This window comes from Lotus japonicus, chromosome 6 (assembly GCF_012489685.1).
Source record: "Lotus japonicus ecotype B-129 chromosome 6, LjGifu_v1.2".
NCBI classification, from domain to species: Eukaryota; Viridiplantae; Streptophyta; class Magnoliopsida; order Fabales; family Fabaceae; genus Lotus; species Lotus japonicus.
In genome coordinates this window covers 9,627,402-9,646,084 of record NC_080046.1, presented here as the reverse complement: position 1 = coordinate 9,646,084, position 18,683 = coordinate 9,627,402, and the positions used below count along the sequence as shown (strand labels likewise).

The following is an 18,683-nucleotide window of genomic DNA, read 5'->3' as shown; positions in this document are numbered from 1 at the left end:
TAGATTAGAATTTTGTTAAGTTATTTTTTTTTCTACTTATAAAACTGACTTGGAATTAAAATTTTATTTTTAATTAATTTTTCTAATTAAAAAAAATTAAAAAAGCCACGTGGAAAAGCTGACTAGGACAAAATTGAGCTGTGGCACACTTTGGCCTTAATTGAATTAAAAAAAAAATTCTAGGGACCCAATTTGATGCAAAAATTTTCTAGGCCCTGGATTTGATTCCCTTTACAATTACAGGGGCCTTCTGATGTATTAAGCCCAATTTCTTATTAGTATCTCAAAAATATTTCAGCATATGTTAGCAAAGAGAAACTAAAGATACAACATTTGTGTGCTTAAATTGTGCATATCTAGTATACGTGTCGAATCTAGACAATGAAGAAATTTAGAAATTTCTCAACTGAGAGAGGGATGGTGTTTTTTTTTGAAGATGACTTCCAACGAAGTTAAGCCGCGTCCAACAGTGGAAAGGGAGGGCAGGAGGAGGCTAGAACTTTGAGAAGACGAAACAACGACACACTTTCGGTGACCAAGATTGCGGCTTGATGAGCAGCTTCGAAGGAAGAACACTAAGAGGAAGAACATTGGGGGTGCATGAAGGATTCCAGTGACCACGATCTTTTCTTAAGGAGCAGCACTGTTAATGCAGGATGCTGGAGCAAGGGCGTGGAGAAGAAACGTCGGGGTTGTGTCTCAAGATTCTTGGAATCAGAGATGAAGGTGGTTTTTTTTCTTTTTCTTTATGAGGGGCCTTGCAATTGCACGTGGCCACGAACAAGAGGGTAGGATAGATTGAAATCTTTTCTTTGATTTCAAGTGGAAGGTTGTTTCCGACTAAGACTTTCATAAAGGGAAAACACGAGTCCTCAGTGAAATAGCTTTTAGACCTACGTAGATTACTCATTTCCAATCTATCAATAACCTCCATAGGAATACAAGAAAGCATTCGGGGCCTTGGTCACCTCCAAATTAGGCAACAATTCGCATCAACAACAAAAATGCATATCTAGATCGCTCAACAGTTTGAGTTGATAAGGAAAGTCTTGTTGTTGGTTTGATTTGAGAAAACTGTTTCAATTCTCCTAAACATATCAGGACCCAAAGTGGCTATTATTTCTACCATGAAGTGTTTAGGTAGGAACCTGAAAAACATATATTTTACAGCCTGAGCTAATGTCATAAAACTCAACAAGAGGAAATTATAGCCACTCATTAGGAATATGAGTTAATGTTATATCCATTAGAATGACCAATGAAAAAAGCCATCTATATGTCTATAACTTGATATCATTCCCATTACTAACACACTACCTTATACCTTTTAGTAGATCATCCTAAACTAGTCGAACACTTCTCCAAACAAAGGATTCAGATCTATGGAAAACGGTATTAGAGAGAAGACCATCTCCACATTTCTATATACTTCTCTCGAATAACTTTTCTACAAATAATTAAGTTAATTAATCAAACCTCAACCTAACTTCACAATTGTCAAGATGTATGACATTAAAGCCTATGCCATACACGATTCTTGACCTCTTCACAACTGTTGGATTTACTAGTTTTTAATCAATGATCAAGATCTTTTACCGATTTCCTATTATATCTATATTTAATATTCATCAAAATCAAACATCACGAAGCTCTGCCCAAACCTTCGTCTCCCCAAATCAGAGAATCTCACCCTTCAGAAACTCTTCACCATTGCAGTACAACCCAGTCTCACACATCCAGGACCAACCCAAGCACCCCATGGTGAAGAACAATGAGGTTGTGCTCTGCGGTTGTGCGGTGGATGAGGAGGTTGTTCATTGCTGACTGAAATCGAAAAAACACCTTGATGGAGGAATTTGTGGCTGGGTGGTCCGATGAAGAACATCGTGGTGGCTATCGTGTGATTCAATAGGGTTAGGCTAGTGGTACGTTTGTGATCCAGTGGCGATGGTGATAAGGGTTGGTACCACCTTGCGTTTCAAGGCGATCATGATGGTTGGGGAAAAGCCCTAAGGTTGGGCGATGAAGGCTCTGTGTTGGTTCAAAGTGCTTGGCTTGTGGGTTGACGGAAAAAATATGGTTTGCTAGGGTCTTCATGGTGGTGGATGCAGAGTGGATGAGGTTGGCAACAATGAGATTTAGTTCATGGAAGAGTGTTGTAGTGGTTTGGTTCAATGGCTGTTTGGGGGTTCTGGTGGAAACTTCCTGATGGATTATGGGTGGATTGTCCTCTTCTTCTTTTCCTCTTTTACTTAGGACTATAAGATCAATGTTGATGTGTGTCTTTTAACACATTTTAGGGACATGAATATGAAGCTATCACCAACACAGTGGAAGGAAAGATGGCAGGGGGTGAACAAAGATTACTTGCTATAACATAAAAACTCTCTTGCATTAGTGCATGATCATGCTCTCATGCATCCTAAATGCGAAAGTGTATCATAGCTTTTTTATATTTTCACACTACACAAAATAAAAAAGTGTGCTAATTTAATTTTATGTTATTTGAAAAAAGTAAAAGTAAAATGAAAAGTCGCACGTTCCTAAAGTGACAATGTTGGTTTCAGAACCTTTTAGGCTAGAGATGATCTTCAGCGAATCAGGGATATGACCCAGGTTCTTGCAGATGCAATTCCTACATATTCAACATGAGAAGAATAATATAACAGATTGTTTGGCGCGTCAGACTAGTTTATCGGGAACTGAGAAACAGATATGGAGGCGACCCCTTCGTTAGTTTATGCATCATTGTATACATGTATCTGTATAGTGTTAGCTAGTTTTAGTTTTTAATTTATTAATTTTCGTCTTGTAAAAAAAGTGACTTGATTTCTAAAACAAATGATAAATAATAATAACTAATTAACTTAAACAATAGTACATTATGAAATTAACTTTTTTACTTTTATAAATAGTATATTTTTAATTATGAAAACTTGCATAAAAATAATTAAATAATTTCACATTAGATCGATACAATGTAGGAATTTTTTTTTATCTTATCTTTGTTTATTTCTAATTTAATTAACCTCCCCTTAAGACAAGTTAAGATAAATTCTAGACTTTCAAAAAAAGGTAAATTCTAGAATTGTGTATCATAGTATTATTTTCCTAGCAAATCAGACAGGAGATTAACTTAGGATATCATAATTTTAACACATCTTAATCTTTGCTATAACAAGGTGCCCACTAGGGTGGGTAACCTTTTTTTTTGGTCCACCGGTGCTCCATCATTAATCATCATTAGATCTTAGCATCTTAGAATATTCTGTAATTGAATGGTCAAGATTTAATGAATGACAAAAGGGTAAAAATGTAAATGACCCAAACTCATCTTTCCCAACCAATCTTACTCTGTCCCTGAATCACCAAGAAGGCAAGAACCCAGAAACCACAGGTATTGAATTCTCAGGAACCAGAAACCACCACAGCACCACCCTCCAGCCACCGTGACCCTGACCGCAGCAGTACCTGAACCATGGCCCAAACCCCACCAACCACCAAACCAAGTTCCCATATACCCCACCATAACCTCACTTCCCAACCTCTGTACCAAAGCCATATGAATCAGACACTAGAAATCCACATCTCAGCCTCCAACACAACCCACAAGAAACAAGAAACACGGAAGAAGATCGAGATGACGGCGGGTTGAAGTGTGGTGATGGAAAAGAGAAAAGGGGTTGAAGCAAGATATGGGTTAGATCTGGGTTGAAGCAAGACCATGAGAGTATGTTTCCTCTCCCACCGTTGCTGCCGCCGCCCTCCGCCTTCAGCGCTGACAGGATCGCGACCTAGCACAATTTACAGACAAACAAAGCAATCTCTCTCTTTCTCTTCTTGCTCTGAAAAATTAAACAAAAGAAAGGAAAAATTCAACATTGCTATTTTAATATTGTAATCTCATGGTCTGAATTTGGTTCACTGGATGGTAGATTCGAGGTGAAGATGTGTGTTCTGAGTCTGCTAATTCACCATGTGGTCACATGAATATTCACGAGACGCATTGGATATTAATTTCATTACTAGACTCTGTTCAATTGGCTGGTTTCATTATGGACAGTATGTTGCCACCGGCGAAGAGATGGGAGACAGGGATGGAGGGGCAGAGCTGCAGAGGAGAGTGGGAGAAAGAAGAAGAGGACGGACTAAAGTCTGAAATACCCCTAGTGCAAAGTCAAGAATACCCCTGATGCACCGGTGGACCAAAAAAAAAGGTTACCCACCCTAGTGGGCACCCTATAACAATCAATCCTCACCAAAAATAGCCCTAGAGCTTTATATTTTTGGGAAAACAAAAAATAGAAAATCCCTCTTTGGGCCACACACACTCTCACACTTCACTTGAGTGAGCAGTGTTATATATTTGTCCTTACTCAGCCGCCATATCATCCTTGTTCACGTAAACCAAACACCACCAATCAAACACACACATCGTTTTCCTTTCCCTGCTGCAAGAACCCCAGAAACCCTCAACCTCAATTCTTCAATCTTCTTCGATTGATTGATTCTTTTCTCTTCTCTGAGAATGGAGTCATCAGATTCAGATCATCAATTCCCACCGGAATTGCAATCCGAAGCGTATGAGGTTCTGAGTGCAAACGACAACACCGCCGTGGAAACCCTCTTCACCCAACTCCACTCCCCTGAACACCGATCACGCGCCGTCACATTCCTCCAATGCTGTAAACACCGCCACCCCGATCTCCTCTTCATCAAGCTCTTCTACATCCTAACCGCAAGCCCTGACCCCACCACACGCGCCCACGCCGCACGCACGCTCCAATTCCTCGACCCCACATATCTCTGGCCCAAACTCCGCCCTCTGGCCCAACAAAATCTCAGGGCCCATTTCCTCCAATTCATGGCCCAAGAACCCTCCCTCCTTGTCCTCCGCCCCGCCTCCCTCCTCCTCGCCGAAACCGTAACCGTTTTTCACAACCCCCACCGCCAATGGCCGGAGATTCTCGATTTCCTCCTCTCCTCACTCTCCCTCCCCGACGATCGCCGCCGCGAGGTCGCGCTGTCCGTCCTCGCCGCGCTCAAAAACGACTGCCGCTCCGTCATCTCCGACTCCCTCCGTAACCGCCACAACGCGATCCACGGCCTCTACAAGTCGATTACAGATTGCTTGGAATCGGCGAGCAACGACATCAAGGTGTTGTCGTTTCGCGCGGTGGTGAATTTCGTTGAATTGTTCTCGGAGCCGGAGCTGTTTCACGCGCTCCTCCGAGCGTTGATGCTCGCCGTGTTCGCGCTTCTCCGGGGAGGATTTGAGGGGAGCTATTTCAGAAGCGCGTTTGCGGAACTTGCGAGCATGGTGTCGCGTGAGCCGATTCTGCTGAGGCCGTACATGTGCGACATGGTGCTCGACGCGCTTCAGATCGCGGAGAGCGGCGTCGCTAGGGGGACGCGGCGGTTGGTGATCGGGATGGTGGTTTCGATGGCGGAGGTGAGAGAGTGCGAGATGGTGCTGCCGAGTCTCCTGGATCAGACGGTGGTGAGATTGTTCGTCGTTTTGATGAGGATGGTGGTGCGCGTTGAGGAGGACGGTGGTGAATTGGGAGTGGAAGGTGTGAATGTTGGTGGTGGCGTGGCGGAATTCGGGATCAAGGGTTTGGAGAAGGTTTGCGCCGCCGTGGGAGGGATCAGAACCGTCGCTGTTGTTCGTGAATTGCTGCCGCCTTATTTGGATGCGGCGGAGTGGAAGGAGCGCCATGCAGGGATTGAGATCCTCGGTGTGATAGCGAAACTGTTCTCTGATGAAATGGTGACGTCATCATAACTCCATGCATACTTTGATAGATAGTAGCACTTCTATTTATTAAAATTAAAATTAAAATTAAAAAGAGAAAAAAGCCATTACTAGACATACTTTAACTTGAGTAGAATGTTTTTTAGAAAGAAAGAAATGTAACTTGAGAAAATAATAGATGTGATTTATGATATAACCTTTTAGAGAAATAGAGAAAAGATAAAATTAATCTGAATTTATTAATTGGAGATTTTAAAAATTGGGATTATGAAGAGTTTGTTAGCGGTGGCGCGCACATCATATTTACGCGCGTATTTTCTAAATGTTTAAATTACGTTTTCTAAAATAAAAACCTAAAATGTAAGAAATTAGAATTTAGTAAAATATTTTTTTTCTTGGTTTCTTAAAATGTTTATTCATTGGAAAAATCTATTACACATAAAAATATTTTTACATGCCATGTGTATATAGCATGTAGTAAAAGCCAATGATTTCTCCATGCTTTTAATTTTAATTTTCTAACACATATTTCTGCAGGTAATGATGGAAAATTTTCTAGAGGAAGTGGTCAATAGAGTTTTGAAGGTATTGCAAGACCCCCAAGTGCAAGTTCGGTTGGCAGCTTTTAATTTGATGCAGATGCCCACAAATTTTGCGCAAGCTTTGCAAATCCTTTATGCTCAAAGGTTTGGGCATGCTTTTTCCATAGCACTTGTCCATGAAGAGGAAAGTAATGTGAAGGTACTGATAAACATTCAATTAATGTTATCATACAGTGTCTCTTCTTTAGTTAATTCTCAAACTTGTTTTATTAATTAATAAGCTTGTGTTGCGTTTCTAGGAAGAAGCTGCAATAGCAATGCTATTCTTTCTGAAGAACACACTTCCAGAAAGCTTAACATTGTTTAAGAGTGCAGATACTGCAATGGCCAATTTATTGTCATTGATTAAGGTAAAAAAAAATTAAAATGTTATATGTGCTGAAAGCTTCTGTGAGAAAGTTACTGATAATTTACCATTACTAATTTAGTAGGATTCTAGGAATTTGTTCATTCCTGCATTTTTTTGTCAGTTTTTCCTTCTGAATTTTCCAATAAAGCTCATTATTTTAATCCTTTGTTGTGATGTTTTCTGCCTTGTTCTTTCAGGGTTCAGAAAATTATAAGCTAAGAAGCATTGCTTTGTCAACTTTTAACACAATTGCACTGCAGTCTCGTGAAGCACCTCAGAAGTAATCTTTTTGATCTTCATCTTTCCTTCTTGTATGTTTGATAATGTTATAATTATGATTCATTTGTAAAATTTCTATTTGTTTTACTTTGTAGTTACTTTGGAGATTACCTTAAAATCTTAGTGGATGCATGCACTGACAAAAATGCTGAAATCAAAGAGGTTTAATTTCTACCTTGTGCTAGCATATTGGTTACTTGATATAGTTGTTCTGTATGCAACTAATTACTAATTTTGTTTCCCTTTTTTCAGGAGGGAGCAAGGGGAATTAGAATTTATGCTGAGCTTGGAACACCGAAATTGAAGCCTTACATCCATAGTATGTTGATTGTTTGTTCCACAATTCTCTTACTGTGTTATTAGTAGTAATTTCACAACTAAGATCGGTTTTCTGTCCTTCTCAGGGTTAATATCAGAACTCATCATGCTAATAAAAGATCCAAATCGACCAGTTTCAGAGAATTCGAAAGCGCAAGATATTGCAGTTTCAGCTATTGGAAGAATTTGTGAATTCCATCGAGAATGCATTGATGGATCCCAGGTAACACTTTCCTTCTAATGTCCATTGTTATCTGATCTAAGTGTTAGAGGTTAATGATCTGTTTGCAGTTTGTTCAAATCTTTCTGTGAAAAAGATCATGTTCAGGCTTCATCTACATAGAAGTGAACTTTGCAATTTTCTGATCATGTTTTAACAGACAGATTTCACTCATAGTATTTGTTCATTAGAGATGACTGTTACAAAATGATGAAAATGAAAGTTACATTATTTTATCCTCATATACTTGCAGCTTGTTCCTGCTTGGCTAAGTTTCTTGCCTCTTAAAAATGATTTGATTGAAGCCAAATTGATGCATGAACAGCTCAGTTTGATGGTTTCAAGGTAAGAAATTGTTCAAATGAAATTTTCTGAAAATTATTAGTTTTTCAATACAGCAAGACTTAAGGTTTCATTAATGGAATGCTTCAATTGTTTACAGATTTGATAAGGATCTTTTCGGACCTGCTAACCAGAACCTCGAAAAGATTATTACGGTATTTATTCAGGTGAGTTATCATCCACATGCATATCCTATTTGCTTATATCTTTCTCTGATTTTTTAGGTCAATTTGTAGATGCTTAAAATACCATGGAAAGCTGAATTTTATTAAGATTACCAAAGAAATTTGAATTATTTTTGTTTGTTCTACACTCTACACCATGCTGATTTCATATACGAAATTTGTTCTTTAATTTTATTGAATATTTATTGATCACTTTATATGTTTTTTTTTATGGAATACATTTTTTTACTAGTTATGATTCATTCATACTTAAAAAAAAAATCATTTCATTTTCACCTAATATTGTTTCTACTATATTTCTCATCTTTCTTGTCATATCACATATCACAAATTACATTTCATACTTTATCTCACTTTTCTTTATACCTATTTTCTCATTCACCTCTTTTTAACTAAAATAAGGTGTCAATTTACAGGTCATTGAGGAGGGTGGCAACTTAGCTACACCTAAAACAATCAACCAGATGAATGATTTGCTAACAGAGCTTGCACGGCACATTCCTCAAAGTGCCTTGGATTCAATTTTAGTGTCTTTGAGTGCTCAACAACGGGATTTATTATTGCCTTTGCTGTTACCTTAGTGTTTTCTTTTTTTAGTTTTTAAAAAAGAAATTTGTATAATATATTATTTTATACTAATAATCCTTCCATATCAATTTCACTCACACCCCAAAAAAATAGGAACAAAAGTAAGAGAAATTAGAAGCGATGTTATAAAAAAGAGAGTGAAAACGGGTGAAAATGAAATGGAAGAGAAAGTATGATGTAAATATTTCAAAACCCTTGTTTTGTAAAATAAATATGTATCAATCTCCATTTTTTATTATCCAACCTTTTATGCACCTAGTTTTTTTTTCCTACTTTTGTTTTCTTTTCATATCACGTCTTATCCTATCTTAATTATATCACATGCATTATTTATGTCCTTCTTCCACTCTTATTATTTTGGGTGTGGGGTAAATACCCAACATTTAGGTGATTTAGTTTTGGATATTTGTTGCAAGGTCCCGTATATAAGCATTCAATCATAGGATTATTTACTCCAAGTGTTAGTTCACACTCGTAAACAGTTAAACTAGATAGAAAAAGAAATATATGAGAAAGAAATGAAAGATATGATAGATAATATGATAGGAAAATAATAGAGAAGAAAGAGAATGAAAATGAAAATAAAATGGAAGAAAAAGAGAAATGTGAATGAATTATAATGACCCTTTAGTTAAAGATGTCTTAAGGCTTTTCAAGCTCTAGTTGATATTCACTTACACCTATTTTTCTGTTCAACAAAAAATAAAATCATTGGGACATGACTTTATTCTTATATAAGTTTATCTGAATATTCGGATACATAGTAAAAAGTTACCATAAACTAAAATCACGTGGAAAGAAATAATGTTCATTGGCTTTTGTGATTGTCTATCATGATTTCAACTTTAGTGAGTTGAGCTTGTAATTAATTTTTTGTGGGTTGATTGAGCTTGTGCTTCAAGGTGAGCCTAATTGGTTACAAGTCTGTATTTTTATTGTTTGGTCTTGTAGTACTCTATTCCAATAGGAGAGGCTGAAGAAAGGTTCTACCACCAAACTTGTTGGGCTTAGTTGCAAGGAACTTGATATCGCTAAGACAATGTTTTGCATTCACCATACATAAGAAGTACAAATTTTCAGAGTTTTGCCCCTGAATATATTTAATCAGCATATCTCAAAACAATCAGCCTCTTAATTTTTGGACACCAAATGCTTCAAATCATAAAATGAATTAACAACTTGTTTATACATGAAAATTACACATGCAAACAAATGTGTCTAAAATATTCTAATATGGGTTCTTAAGTTTAGTGGTTTACAAATTATGTGTTTAGAACGATTTAAAAACTTGTTATAGTAGTGAGATTTGAAAAAGAAAAAGAAACTAAGTTATCTGGTTACAATTTAGAGGTTCTATATTTCGTTGAACGATCTAAGTGTAAATGTTGAAAATTCAACACCTTGAGAAGTGTTCAAGTTTGGACTGGGCGAGCCCCCATAGGGGCAACGCCCAGGGGTTGCCCGCCCGTCTGCGGGCTACTTAGCTAATGTCCGGGCCTTGTTCGTGCGGCCCAACTGGCCCCTTAGGGGTTGGTTAGCGCGCAGGCCCAACACTCACACCTATAAATAGGTGACGGTTACCAATTGTAAGGGACTTTTGGCTCATTTGATAAATAAAGTCATGAAATTCAGTGACTCTCTCTCTCTCTCTCTCTCTAACTCTCTCTCTCTCTAGTGAAATCACACCACTCTCTAGGTAGTAGGTACTACCATATCAGACACTGTTCGTAGCAGGAACAAAGTTGAAGAAAACAAGAAATGAAGAAGCAATAAAAAGAACTCAAAAAACAACATAAACAAAGTTGATTCGATTAAAAAAAAAATCTAGAAAATGGGTGGAAGAAGATTTTGTTTACATGAACTCTTTGTGGCTGTGTATCGTTAATTGTAAATGTAGGTTTTCTAGGGTGTTAGTAACTAAGATGTAAAACCCTTTTCCAGAGTAACAAGGTCCTAATTATAGATTTTACAGAGTAACTATCAATATAGTCCTACAGACATAAATAAAATTAAGTGACACTGCATAATCTAATATCTTCATTTAGCCTAACCTGAAGCTTCAAATCTAGGCATAGGGTTACGATTTCTTTAGTGTTGTCTCGGTCTAGCTCCTCATGCCTTCGAATTCTATAACCGCTAAGAATGTTGGTTCGTGATCTCCATCGTGTGTAACTACTTGAACATGAGTGAGTTCTTCTGAAATGTGGCATCATGCTTTGAATGTGCCTCATCTCAAACTGGATACTTTTTAGAATTCCCCTGTACGCAGATAACTTAGCTTTTCATCTTAATGTAACCTTCATATTTGGGAAAGAACCTTTTGATCCTTGAATAAAAAATTGTCAAAGTGTGGATTCGAACCAGCCCGTCATCTCGACAAAAGAGTAGTACCTTCCACTCTTCTCCTTGAATTCCTTCTAGAATATAGTGTGAATTTCTTCCTTGGTTCTCTTTAAGGTATAACCCTGAAATGGCTTCTGTAGTATTCCCCCTCTTGGCATGGGTCTTCTTTTCACTTGAACCAATTTACAATTTTAGTATAAACACAACTTATTTAGTTTTTCATTAGAATAAATCTATAAAAACTAAATTTAATTGACTACATGAGAAAAGGATAATCCCCGCTGAGGTTGAAAAAAGATACATTTCCCGCCCCTATCGGGGTTAGGGTTTCCTTGCCCCGATTCCACCTTTGCCCCATTGTTATGTTTGCAGAATTTGTTTCCTATACATTGGCCTCATTATCAATGTTGTATATCACCTTTTGCTAGAATGAGAAAAAAGACAATTATAATTTAAAAATTGTCGAGAAAATGAAGAAGGTTGAGATATTACATCTTTCTACTAATCTTCCAACATCTTTTGTCACAGTTAACTATCAAAATATGTAGAGTTGAATAGTGATAAAAGTCTTAAGCTATAAGTAAAATAGCAGCATAAGCCAAGCACAACCAACTAGAAAATAACCCATGATAGAACCAATAATGGGAATAAACACTCCAAAACTCTACAATCATAGACTCTTCAACAACAACCTTATAAAAGGAAAGTAAATCAACACACCTTGCCATAAAACTTGTATTTTGCAACTACAAAACCAAATATAAACACATGTTATATCCATTATAAGCTTATTGATAATTATTTAAAGCAATATTGAAATAAGTAGTTTTATTAATCAAACCCAACCACATTACTTACCATATGTTTGACATCATTTGGAGTGCTTTTAATGCACTAATGCAACATCTATTAATCTTTAAAATGGTAAATAGTACCACAAATCAACAATTCATCAGTGTTAATAAGTGAAACAAAAAATTAAATATAAACACAAAAGGTAAAAAAATATTTAAAGCAATTAAAGTAGAAAATATCTTCATCACCATACAAAGATTATTATACATTATATAAGTTACCAGAATACTCAATTTAAAATTACAAGAACTCTTAGTACACCATGACCAATCCTTGGCACACATCAATACCTCTAAAATATTCCAATGAAGTCGATTACAATGGGGACTTAGTATTTTACCACTAGTATTGAATGATGATTTAGAAGCTACGATAAAGATATGAATAGCTAACACATCCTTTGAAATTTCTTATAGTGTTGGGTACTTGACTCCATTCGTTTCCCATCACATTAAAGTGTCTAAATTAATCTATAATTCTTAGTAAAACATCCTTCTCCAAGTAGTAATTCAACTAAGTTTTAACACATGAAATTCTAGTTTTACCCTCATCATGTAGACCTTAAAGTCATATAATAAGAAACATTACTTCCATCTAACAATGGAAAGAAACTCGTATAATCTTTACTTAACTTAATCAAAAATCAAATATAACAACATAAGGGAGAGAAGAGCAGACAAGATGTTTACATAGGTTCACGCTATACCACATGGATTACATCCCAAATCCTTAGTACATCAAATATTTCATAAACTTCTGCAAAGTTATAAGTATTGACTCTGCCTCTTCATTCTAATAGAGTAGTATTTCAATAGCCTCTTTAGGCGCTCTTTTAACCAGGAAGTTGGTGTAGATACAAACTTGCAACTCAATAAATGAAAATATTTTTGAAGCTTAGCTTTGAGTAGTCTTAAAATTTTCCAAATAAATGATTGACAAAGTAAATTCTTAGGAAAACACTTGTAATGAATGATAGATGATATCTTTGAATTCTAAACAGAATGTTCAATAAATGAAATTTAACAACAAAAAAATTGTGTTATACAATATTCAATCTTCTTTAAATTCATAGAGAGTTTCAAGTAGTCGGTTGAAGTATTTCATTCTCAAAATAATAACGATAGAGAGTAGCATTTAATGCATGTTCTTTGACATTTAATGCACGAGTCTTGTCTCCTTTTAGGCGAAATGAAACGTAGAGCAATTCAGCATAACAACGTCTCTCTTTTGACATTCATGGAAAGTAGTCTGTAAAGTTTCCTTTTGCTTGGGAAAGAGGTTGTCGACGATGAAGATGCATTATTCAATCAGTACATTACTCTGTCAGTTCCATTCATGGGCTGGATTCCTATATTTTTTCTTGAGGTTTTTAAAGTTATGAATTTTGTCTTATTTTTTTTGGTGAAATAGATCTAGAAATGTATTATTCAAATGAAAGAAGAAATAACTTTTAATCTTTAGTTTCAAAAAAAAAAAACTTTTAATCTTTGGAAATGCATGATTATTTGGTAATTTTCATTTTTTTTAATTAATGATTATTTAGAGTTAGTAATTTTAGTGTTTTAAGTAAAGAAGAAGCTTACGAAGTGGAAATGAGTGAACTTATGGGTTGTTAGGTTTGAGTAATGGAGGAAGAAGAAGAAGGAGGAGGAAAAGAAAGAAGATGAAGATGAATAGGAATAACAAAATGTGATTAAAAGTAAATTACAAGGACAAAAAATGATACAAAAAAATCCACATGAATATCCTCAACTGACTAGGTTCTTCATTGGACCATTGACTGATCAAAATTTAGCGAAATGACTTAATTTGATTAAAAAAATATGTCAAGGATAATATTTGATGCAAAAAAATTTCATGGACCCAATTTGATTCCCTTTAAAAATTCAGAGACCAAAAACTTATTTAAGCCTAATAAATTCGGAGTGCTTTGTTAGATGAGTGACCCACACCCACTGAATATTAACATCTTTTGAACTTTGAAAATTTGTTTTGCTTCAACACATCTGGAGGTTCACCATCTAACTTGATCAACATATATATTTAAACTTAATAATATGATGTGATATTCTCACCTTAGTGGATTTGACTTTCAATATTAATCTTCTTATTAGCATATGCTTCCACTTAGAAGATAAACCTAGAAACCTTCAAAGTAGATCACACTACAAAATATTAAGTCTTATAGTATGTTATAATAAAAACAACTTGAGATATTAAGATTTAATAAAATACAGTAGCTTCATTTTGTGTTTAGAATCCAAAATCATGTTATATCATGAATCACAATCCAATAATTTTACAATTTACCAAAAAGCTCGGTCATTTTAAGAATCATCTCATTAGGGGAGTTAACCTACTGAGATATTACAAACTTGATCTTACAAATATTAGGATATATACTTATAGTTAAATATTTAGAAATCATCTTAGCAAACATATATATTGAACAACTTCATGCACCCAAAAACATTATTTTCAAACCACCATTGTGAATTAGTTGGGAAATAAGTGTTTTGAGACTCACGTTGTCTTAACTGGCTAAATACATTTTTGTGTGATATGACAATCTCAAGAATCTTGTAGATTGAACTCCAACTGGTTGGTCAATCTAAAATCGGATTTAAAGTGCAGTGAATTCATAATTGTTTAGTTGTCTCTTCAAAATTTTCCTTCCTTTAAGGTATAACATTCTAATATATCACACCGTCTCAATTTTTTCCACCTCATATATCTTGAACTCTAACCTAACTCTTACTATCTATCATCTATCGTAATATATAAAATCTAAAGCACGAAATTGTACTTTGTTACATGTCCTATACTTCAACTCATCACATGTTTAGCTTATAGAGATTAGAGATCTTTCATCTTCAACTATTCTAAATGCAACTTTCATTATAATTAAATACAATAAAAATGTAAATATAATTTTTTAAAAAATAAATTTAATTTCTTCTTAAAAATACAAATTGTAGATTATTTAATGATTATGAAAATTGAAAATTATTAGAAGAGTATTATCATTAGTAAGCTTAATATTATAAGACTAATCACTCATAAATAGTATAAAGTAATTTTATGCTCGCACATTGTGTATGTCATAATTTAGTAATATATAAAATCTGAAGCTCGGCTGTGGAGTTGCCCCATAAAAAACATTCACTCTCATTTCATGATGCATGATAAATTTTAAACAATTCTATCACTTTTTTTCAACTTCTAAATGACTATTTTCAAATAGCATTTTCAACTTCATCAAGATCCAAGACATGACTCTTAAATAAGAAAAATATTCAAGATATGCATGATCAATGAATATAGTTTAATCTTTCATCTAACCTATCTTTAATATATATTCGTACACATTTGAAGCCATTTTAATCTATTATAATATATAAGTTAAACTGCAAGTTACAAATATGACATTTCAGTTTTTGATCTTATGTTATGAATTTTTTTAATAGAACAAGTGTGATCATTTGAGATCATATTATTAAATCTTAAAATAACTTGATAATCATCATTTTCTATAAATAAATTTTGATAAAAAAATACTCATATAATTTATTAATATCATTCAAAGAAAAAACCTTAAAGGTAATTTTCGAATTTATAGCCTTTTTATAGACTAATATAATAATAATAACTGCTGAATACAAAATAATTTTTTTAAGTTATTTAATTAAAATTATAATCATTATTAATAATTATTAGATAAAATATATTAAGAATATGTTTTTTTACATACATTTATCATATTATAAATACGAATTCAAAATTTTCTCTCTAGACACTTCTAGATTATTTATATAGAGTCTAATTTTTTTTTTCATTCAACAAGCATATAATTCATGTTTATATAACTATGCTTATAATGCATGTTTATATAAGAAGCATAAAATACATGTTAACAATCTATATATGTGTGCATTGCACACATATACAAAAATTCACAACATTTTATGAATGCATACTTTTATTGATATATTTAATATGATTATGAATATGAAGTAACAAATTTATATTTTTATTTCTAAATTTTCAATTTATAAATTAGGTCTATGAATTAATTAACATCCATTCAGTGTGGGTGAATATGTTAGTTGCCTCACTTATTTTTAGATCTATTTTTATATAGTCTTGTAATTATTTGTAAATACTATAAACTATTAATATATTTAGGTTTTTAAAAAAAGAATTAACAAACTGCTTTATTTTGTTGCATTTCATATTTAAAAATAAATATTGTTTAACTAAAATTATATATTAATATACGCTTGCACAATGCACGAATCTATAATCTAGTTATCTACATATTAATAAACGCTCGCATGAATTTTGAAATTCTGAAAGTTGAGATCTTTGATACGTTAATCGCATTGTACAGTTAAAATGAATACTTTCTTAAATCATCTAGCTGCACATTAGTCTTGGTTGGGTAAAGAGTTGAAATTGGCTCTAATTTGAGCAGTCTTTGGCTGACTATATTATCACGAAATTTAAAATTCTCTAACTCTCAAGATGCAATTCATAGTTTGTAATTGCCAACACTTTCAATTGGTTCATCTTCTTCATGAACCTTGGTAATGTGCACTTCTACATGATGGTTGAACACCACAACTTCAACTTCAGTTGGCTGCATGGTACACCATTTTGAAGATAATGTTTCATCGGTCGAAATGAATGATATGCGTGTTGTAATAGGATACTCATTATGTATCATACATCATGTAATTTAAATGCAACTCTTATGCTTGTGAGGATAGTTTGGCTGTCATGACTGATTTCCTAAGTCAATATGATGAGAAGCCATGATAGCATCAAGCATTTCAACACTTCAGTTTGGATATAACAAATAGAAAAAACAAATTTTATGTGTTTGTTATTAATAAGTTTGGCTAACATTAGTAAATGTTGTCTTTTTGGGTGACTAATGAGAGACTTAAAAATAAAAGTATGTTAAAACAATAGCATTTGAGACTTCTTGATTTGAAAATAAAATGGGCTGGAGCATTTGCTTAAACTCATTTAGTGTGCGAGTAAAGTTGGAAGTTCCTTTTAAAATTTGTTGTTGTGTGCTTACTTGTGAAGCAGATGGAACTATATACACATCCACATATGGCATTTTCGCTTGATCTTTTTTCACTTGATTATGTTGACTCTATAAGATCAATAACAAAATGATCAAAATCTAATGAAAAACAAAATTAAAGAATACATATAAGAATCATAATAAAGTAAAAATGTTAAATTACTTAAATAAACAAATTAAACTAATTAACCATAATTTAAGAAATATTCATTATAGCCATCCAAAAATTGTCGTTAACTTATTATGAAAAGTTTGAAAGGCTCTTACTTTAAACAAAGACACTAGAATACATTCTATTTAAATACAAAAATATTGAGAGAGAAAATAATGATTGCACCTAATGAGTGAACCAACTAATATTGAGAGAGTTGTAAATAAAAAAAATGGTAAGCCACATTTATTGTAGTAGAAATAACATATAAATTATATATATACTTAAAGTTTCTACATATTACATCCACACCACTCCAACAAATCAAGATCAGCTTCATCCATTTATTCAATTAAGATTCAACTGAAGAATGAATCTCAAATTTGAAAGGTATAGCGTGAGTCAACTAAGTTCAATCCTATTTCAAAAAAGTAGAAATATATTTGATATAGAAGGTTGTTTCAAAGATTTTAGGTGATACTCAGTTCTAAACATAATAAGTACTATATAGTTTACTATTTTTAGAATTATTTCCTTCCATATCAATATTTTTCAGCAAAACTTAGGCTAATAACTTCCTATTCTTAATGTGTGTATGAATTTAAAAAAATAAACCAAGTTTATTCCTCTCTAAAGTTGATAGTTATTTACAATGACTTTGTTAGTGACTCCAATTTTTCAAGTTGTTGATTGGTTATTAGGAAAGTGCAACGAGTTGATCTCATATTTTCCATCTATGTTTTAATACTTCAAATATTTACTCTTTGTTTATTGATTTTATTTATGTAGATCAACCTGAAAACACAATTATGAAAAGGGAAAAAATTGATCGTGATACCTAATTAATTTGATCATGGCATAATCTAGGAAACAAGAAAATGTCTACTTAAACAAGAATGTACGTACCAAACCTAGAAAACATGATAAAAATAAAAATAAACATCTAACACCTTTCTTGTCATTTTATAAGTCAATAATTATATATAGTTAAACTAGTCGACACGGAAATTGGATAAATTATTCCCCCTAATTGTGCAAGTACCTCAATTATTCATGGGCAAGATGTCACCTGCATTAATTATTGAAAGTAACTTTTTTGTAACAAATGGGTGACTCATTGAAGTGAACAACAGGTGCAATTATTTAGGTATTAGAGCTCTTCCTATTAATAGAGTATCTTGAATAAGTTTTTGCATCAATCAATTCAATCTTTAGTTCATTTTAAAGAAAATAAATTCTAAGTGAAAAGAAAGTAGTCTTTCTTCTGTGAGTTCTCCTAGTTGGTGTTTTCCAATTTCAATAGAGATTGTAATCTTTCATTGCATTTCGCGAGATGTGTTGTAATTTCATCCACTTAGTGAAAACTATTTCCTATATAACGGTGCTCGTGATTTTTCCCTTATATGTTGAGAGGTTTTCATGTAAAATATTGTACATTAATTCCTACTCTCTTGTCTCTTATTTTTAGTTGTATGACATTATCTTGATGTTTTGGTGCCCAATAATAGTATCATAGTTGTTAGCCTCGATCATTTTTTCCTCTGCGATGTACATTTACTAGTCACACGTGTGCTTGTGTACGTCTACAGTGATTGTTAATA

General features: G+C 33.7%; 1 protein-coding gene across 1 annotated transcript; it reads left to right on the top strand.

The window, feature by feature from the left end:
- Positions 1–3,224: 3,224 nt before the first annotated feature.
- Positions 3,225–8,774, top strand: LOC130724031 (uncharacterized). Its single transcript, XM_057575191.1, has 10 exons — positions 3,225–5,770; positions 6,293–6,496; positions 6,597–6,707; positions 6,904–6,986; positions 7,081–7,147; positions 7,238–7,304; positions 7,390–7,526; positions 7,777–7,868; positions 7,966–8,032; positions 8,467–8,774. The coding sequence occupies exons 1-10, from the start codon at positions 4,529–4,531 to the stop codon at positions 8,629–8,631; spliced, it is 2,235 nt and encodes a 744-aa protein (XP_057431174.1). The 5' UTR covers positions 3,225–4,528; the 3' UTR covers positions 8,632–8,774.
- The last annotated feature ends 9,909 nt before the right edge of the window (positions 8,775–18,683 follow it).

Coding starts and splice junctions, on each gene's coding strand:
- LOC130724031 (XM_057575191.1), top strand. CDS start 4,529: ATGGAGTCATCAGATTCAGATCATCAATTCCCACCGGAATTGCAATCC. Junction 6,987..7,080: donor TCTCGTGAAGCACCTCAGAA/GTAATCTTTTTG, acceptor TTTACTTTGTAG/TTACTTTGGAGATTACCTTA. Junction 7,869..7,965: donor CTCAGTTTGATGGTTTCAAG/GTAAGAAATTGT, acceptor AATTGTTTACAG/ATTTGATAAGGATCTTTTCG.